The 7500-nt window shown below is 41.1% G+C and overlaps 1 protein-coding gene across 1 annotated transcript in view; it reads right to left on the bottom strand.

The window, feature by feature from the left end:
• The window catches only part of LOC311246815 (serine protease hepsin-like), a gene marked incomplete at both ends in the record, with an annotated part of 44638 nt that overhangs the window by 16470 nt on the left and 20668 nt on the right, over positions 1–7500 (bottom strand). The window contains one exon of the mRNA XM_084338494.1: positions 197–238. Coding sequence (XP_084194620.1) covers positions 197–238 — 42 coding nt within the window. The remainder of the gene's footprint in view (positions 1–196; positions 239–7500) is intronic.

Here is a 7500-nt window from a genome sequence, read left to right on the forward strand (position 1 = left end):
ACCTTGAAACGGGTCGCTGGAGACCCTAACACCACATAAGGGTTAAATCACAACTGGTGTTACACAGGGAATGGAACCCCTAACCCGGGCGGTGTTAATGCCTTGCTCTACACATTGAGCGATAGGATCACAGAAAGAAATCATGTAGAAATGTAGTCGTGGGCATGAATCCATGTCTCTTTCTTTATCTACTCACCATCGTACAGTCCTGTATCCTCCTCCCTGGTACAGTAGGTCACTACAGAAGAAGAACAACACAACCCAAGCTCTTAGAAATATATCACATCATTTATATAATCAGAATTCAAATACAATAGATATATATAGTCTGTAAGGTTACGCTCCAGATATATATAGTCTGTAAGGTTACGCTCCAGATATATATATATAGTCTGTAAGGTTACACTCCAGATATATATATATAGTCTGTAAGGTTACGCTCCAGATATATATATATAGTCTGTAAGGTTACGCTCCAGATATATATATATAGTCTGTAAGGTTACGCTCCAGATATATATATATAGTCTGTAAGGTTACGCTCCAGATATATATAGTCTGTAAGGTTACGCTCCAGATATATATAGTCTGTAAGGTTACGCTCCAGATATATATATATAGTCTGTAAGGTTACGCTCCAGATATATATAGTCTGTAAGGTTACGCTCCAGATATATATATATAGTCTGTAAGGTTACGCTCCAGATATATATATATATAGTCTGTAAGGTTACGCTCCAGATATATATATATATAGTCTGTAAGGTTACGCTCCAGATATATATAGTCTGTAAGGTTACGCTCCAGATATATATATATATAGTCTGTAAGGTTACGCTCCAGATATATATATATAGTCTGTAAGGTTACGCTCCAGATATATATATATAGTCTGTAAGGTTACGCTCCAGATATATATATATAGTCTGTAAGGTTACGCTCCAGATATATATATATATAGTCTGTAAGGTTACGCTCCAGATATATATATATATAGTCTGTAAGGTTACGCTCCAGATATATATAGTCTGTAAGGTTACGCTCCAGATATATATATATAGTCTGTAAGGTTACGCTCCAGATATATATAGTCTGTAAGGTTACGCTCCAGATATATATATATATAGTCTGTAAGGTTACGCTCCAGATATATATAGTCTGTAAGGTTACGCTCCAGATATATATATATAGTCTGTAAGGTTACGCTCCAGATATATATATATAGTCTGTAAGGTTACGCTCCAGATATATATAGTCTGTAAGGTTACGCTCCAGATATATATATATAGTCTGTAAGGTTACGCTCCAGATATATATATAGTCTGTAAGGTTACGCTCCAGATATATATAGTCTGTAAGGTTACGCTCCAGATATATATATATAGTCTGTAAGGTTACGCTCCAGATATATATAGTCTGTAAGGTTACGCTCCAGATATATATAGTCTGTAAGGTTACGCTCCAGATATATATATATAGTCTGTAAGGTTACGCTCCAGATATATATATATAGTCTGTAAGGTTACGCTCCAGATATATATATATAGTCTGTAAGGTTACGCTCCAGATATATATAGTCTGTAAGGTTACGCTCCAGATATATATATATAGTCTGTAAGGTTACGCTCCAGATATATATATAGTCTGTAAGGTTACGCTCCAGATATATATAGTCTGTAAGGTTACGCTCCAGATATATATATATAGTCTGTAAGGTTACACTCCAGATATATATATATAGTCTGTAAGGTTACGCTCCAGATATATATATATAGTCTGTAAGGTTACGCTCCAGATATATATATATATAGTCTGTAAGGTTACGCTCCAGATATATATATATATAGTCTGTAAGGTTACGCTCCAGATATATATAGTCTGTAAGGTTACGCTCCAGATATATATATATATAGTCTGTAAGGTTACGCTCCAGATATATATATATAGTCTGTAAGGTTACGCTCCAGATATATATATATAGTCTGTAAGGTTACGCTCCAGATATATATATATAGTCTGTAAGGTTACGCTCCAGATATATATATATATAGTCTGTAAGGTTACGCTCCAGATATATATATATATAGTCTGTAAGGTTACGCTCCAGATATATATAGTCTGTAAGGTTACGCTCCAGATATATATATATAGTCTGTAAGGTTACGCTCCAGATATATATAGTCTGTAAGGTTACGCTCCAGATATATATATATATAGTCTGTAAGGTTACGCTCCAGATATATATAGTCTGTAAGGTTACGCTCCAGATATATATAGTCTGTAAGGTTACGCTCCAGATATATATATATAGTCTGTAAGGTTACGCTCCAGATATATATATATAGTCTGTAAGGTTACGCTCCAGATATATATATATAGTCTGTAAGATTACGCTCCAGATATATATAGTCTGTAAGGTTACGCTCCAGATATATATAGTCTGTAAGGTTACGCTCCAGATATATATAGTCTGTAAGGTTACGCTCCAGATATATATAGTCTGTAAGGTTACGCTCCAGATATATATATATATAGTCTGTAAGGTTACGCTCCAGATATATATATATATAGTCTGTAAGGTTACGCTCCAGATATATATATATAGTCTGTAAGGTTACGCTCCAGATATATATAGTCTGTAAGGTTACGCTCCAGATATATATATATATATATATAGTCTGTAAGGTTACGCTCCAGATATATATATATAGTCTGTAAGGTTACGCTCCAGATATATATATATAGTCTGTAAGGTTACGCTCCAGATATATATATATAGTCTGTAAGGTTACGCTCCAGATATATATATATAGTCTGTAAGGTTACGCTCCAGATATATATATATAGTCTGTAAGGTTACGCTCCAGATATATATAGTCTGTAAGGTTACGCTCCAGATATATATAGTCTGTAAGGTTACGCTCCAGATATATATATATATATATATAGTCTGTAAGGTTACGCTCCAGATATACTTACCCACCTCAGCCTGCCTTCCATTGTCAGACAAAGGGCCAGTCAGGAGTGTGTAAGAGTTAGGGTTATAGGGGTGTCAGGAGGCTGTAAGGGTTAGGGTTATAGGGGTGTCAGGAGTGTGTAAGAGTTAGGGTTATAGGGGTGTCAGGAGGAGTGTGTAAGGGTTAGGGTTATAGGGGTGTCAGGAGGAGTGTGTAAGGGTTAGGGTTATAGGGGTGTCAGGAGGAGTGTGTAAGGGTTAGGGTTATAGGGGTGTCAGGAGGAGTGTGTAAGGGTTAGGGTTATAGGGGTGTCAGGAGGAGTGTGTAAGGGTTAGGGTTATAGGGGTGTCAGGAGGCTGTAAGAGTTAGGGTTATAGGGGTGTCAGGAGGAGTGTGTAAGGGTTAGGGTTATAGGGGTGTCAGGAGGAGTGTGTAAGGGGGTTAGGGGGTTCAGGGATGTAAATCAGGTGACTCTCTCACCACACCTTGTATAATGAAGCTAGTTTCCAGACAGGGAGAAAGTGTATATTGGCTGCTGGAGCTGGAAAACAGGGGAAATCGCTCTTGACCTTCTGCGAGGAGAAAAGCTATGGCCCTGCTCTACTCAATATCTTCAACACCTCCTTGTCTACTGGCGTGGTGCCCCTGGCTTTTAAATCAGCCGTCATTAAACCCCTACTTAAAAAACCAAACCTCGACCCTCTAACATAAAGAAAACATGAAGAAAACAAGAGAGATCATAGTGGATTTTAGAAGATCAAGGCCTGACCACTCCCCTCTGCTCATCAACAACGAGGCAGTGGAGAGGGTCACTGAGTTCAAGTTCCTGGGTCTCAGTGTGAGTGAGACCCTGTCCTGGAGCACCAACACCGCCTCAGTGATCGGGAAAGCTCAGCAACGCCTATACTACCTAAGGAAGCTGAAGCAGGCTGGCCTGCCACGAAATCTCCTTGTCAACTTTTATCATTGTGCGGTTGAGAGTGTGCTGACCTACGGTGTGTCTGTGTGGTTCTCCAGCTGCACAAAGGCAGAGCAAGAGGCTCTACAGAGGGTGGTGAAGGCGGCAGGCAGGATCGTCGGGACTCCTCTACCAAACATCACCTCCGTCTTCACCTCCCGCTGCCTCCACCGCTCCAAGTGTATCATCAAGGACCAATCTCACCCAGCAGCACATCACCTCTTCCAGCTCCTTCCCTCAGGGAGGAGATACCGGTCCATACATGCCAAGAGTTCAAGATTTATGAACAGCTTTTTCCCCCAAGCAGTCAGACTGTTAAACTCTCATTGACTGTCCCCTCACGTGCACATGCACTTTACCCGGACTTGATAATCACTATGTTACCGCTCATCATGCACCTTATTATTTAAAATATTCTGTTATATGTACAGTGTTATGTTTGACATGTATGTATATTGTACTACGGTCTGTGGGAGCTCCCCTCCCCTGAAATTTCGTTGTATACTTGTGTGCAATGACAATTAAAAGTCTATTCTTCTAATCTTTTTTTTTTTATTGATCTTTTTCCCCCTCCATTTTCCTCCGATTTTCTCCCATCCCAATGTTAGTCGTTATGCCAATTCCCAATCCCCTTCCTGGTCGCTGCGCACTTACCCCCCACAGTCAGATCATCTGGGAGAGTGGAGGCTACCACGTGCTTCCTCCGACACACGTCCAGCCAATCAACCGCTTCTTTTCACCTGGCAGCGCGGATTCTCATTGAGAGGGCGTAGCGTGTGGGAGGACCACACTATCCCACTCAGGTCCTATCCGCGCTGAGCAGGCGCCCCGACCGAACTGTAGGAGTCGCTGTTTACAACGACCCGGACCCACCCCGCCAGCGTATCCCACCCTCTAATACAGCCAATTGTATTAGTGTGAACGGCCAGCCAAGCTGGTGACAACCCCGGAGCTGTGAGCTGGATTCGAACAGGCGAATCCAGCCGCTCCGGGGTTGGTGACGAACGCAATCTCCGTTACGCCACCTGACCGCCAGCTATTCTTCTAATCTTAAAAAATTACAGACCCATCTCCAATCTTCCGTTCCTATCCAAAATATTAGAACGGATTGTCGCAACGCAATTTACTGACCATCTATCAAACAATAATCTTAATGAATCTTTTCAATCTGGCTTTAGAGCCTTACACTTACAAACGGCGGTTACCAAAGTCACAAATGACTTACTGCTCTCTCTTGACTCAAACCTAACTTCTGTGCTCGTATTGCTTGATCTCAGTGCTGCCTTTGATACTATCGATCATTCGATTCTTCTAGGTCGGCTTGAGAATCATGTTGGCATTTGGAGTCACGCACTTGCTTGGTTTAAATCTTATTTAACTGATAGAACACACTGCGTGGTCTATAATGATTTAACATCTGATACCCTCCCAGTGCAATGTGGGGTCCCACAAGGCTCTGTCCTGGACCCTTTACTATTTTCGATTTACATGCTACCCCTCGGCAATATCATACGCAAATTTGGCATAAACTTTCATTTTTTAAGCTGACGACACCCAATTATATATACCTATTAAGCCAAATGATTCCTCCCAATTACAAAATCTTGAGGCTTGCCTGCTTGCCGTCAAAAAGTGGATGTCGCAAACCTTTCTACTCCTTAATACAGATAAAACTGAGATGTTAATTGTTGGCCCCCCAAACCACAGAGGCCTGTTTCAGGACATCTCCCTCAACTTTGATACTTGTCATGTATCCCAGAGCTCCACCATAAAAAACCTCTGAGTCATTTTTTATTCCTCCCTCTCATTTAATGCACATATAAAAAAATTCACCAAAATTGCCTTCTTCCATCTTCGTAATATCGCAAAAATTCGCCCCATTTTAACTCTGGCTGATGCTGAAACCCTAATTCATGCTTGTGTCTCATCACGTCTAGACTACTGTAATGCACTTTTTTCAGGCCTACCTAATTCAAGCATAAAAAACCGTCAACTCGTGCAAAATGCGGCTGCACGGATCACATCACACCAGTTTTGTCCGCCCTACACTGGCTTCCTATTCAAGCCCGATCTGACTTTAAAGTGCTACTCCTCACCCACAAAATTTGTATTGGGCTATCCTATCTCATCTCTCGATACTTGCCCGCTCTTGCTCTGCGCTCACAAAATGCGGGGCTTCTATCGATTCCTAGGGTTAAAAAGAAATCCGCCGGCCACAGAGCCTTTGTCTACCGCGCTCCCTACTTGTGGAACAAATTACCTGCCGTCGTCAGGGGCGCCTGCTCTGTCGAAGCTTTTAAATCCCTGTTTAACACTTTGAGTGCCAGCGACGTGTTATGTCGTCTTTTCATGCCCCCCGTTGAGTGCAGACGACGCAAATTGTCTTTTGATTTTTTTATTAGCGATCTGAATTCATATTTCATCAACCGAGTCTCCCGTTGGTACAGCAGCCCCTCTAGGAGCTCCGATGGGAAAATACTGCCCCCTATCGTCTATCCCTGTGTAACTGCAGGCCATTCGATTACACTGGTGGATCTGTGGGGGGGAGCCAACTGGCTCCATTATGCTGGCAAGGGATCTGATGATGAGGGAAGTGATCGCGAGTTGGAAAGCAGCGTGGAATATATATTTACAGCAGCCAATAATCAATTAATAAACGCGATCGATATTTGGAATGGCGATCAGGAATTGGAATAATCTTTTTGGAGAACATCTGATCTAAGGTAAGGAGTCTATGTTACCAGTTTTAGGATAATCAGAGCTGTATTCACTGAGATAACAGCGTGTCCCGTATGTGTATATGTGTGTGTGTGTGTGTGATGTTGAGGAAATGAGAGAATAGATTTTTCAGCCCGCTTCTCTAGCATGCATAAGTACACATATACTATCGATAATCTAGCGTTTATTTGAAAACTATTCATAAATAGGCCGACAAATGACAACGTGTCTAGTGTATTCGAGAATATTCCAATAAATGCCGTTTATGAGGGAATCTTTCTATTTTCCCAAAATTTGAGAGAAAACGATAGCTTTTCGAAATGCTATAAAAAGGATATGAACCGATTAAAAAACAATCCGTTTCGACAATGTTGACTGCAAACAAGTCATTGATAAGCGACGAGCAGATTAGACACATAGCCATCATTTAAAACATAGATTATGCGTTTTTAACGCCATCATTGAAGTGGATGATGGCACTCAAGGACATTAATCAACGTTATGGCTGGCACTGAAAGTGTTAAGACCAATCTTTTCTCTCTCCTTCAACCTACCCTGATCTCACCTGATCGGGGTCTGACCCTTAGATTAATCTGTCTAGTTTAGTTAGGATGTCTATTTGCGCCCATGTCTGCTAACCCCCTCCTATTGCTAGGTTTTAGTGAGTTTTTCCTTTTCCTTACCTTCGCGTGGGGTATGTCTGGGAGTGTTGCTTTTATTTATTTTGCATTTATTTAAATTTTTTCATTTTTTTTGGACCTTGTGGTGTTCTTGTTTTGTTCTTGACTTGATGTGATGTTTCTTCTTGACTTGTTTGGGGAGGACGTGTCCGGCCCATGGGGACATTGACGTGTGTTGTCGGGCCTT

The sequence above is a fragment of the Notolepis coatsorum genome, assembly GCF_963971535.1.
Source record: "Notolepis coatsorum genome assembly, contig: SUPER_19_unloc_2, whole genome shotgun sequence".
NCBI classification, from domain to species: Eukaryota; Metazoa; Chordata; class Actinopteri; order Aulopiformes; family Paralepididae; genus Notolepis; species Notolepis coatsorum.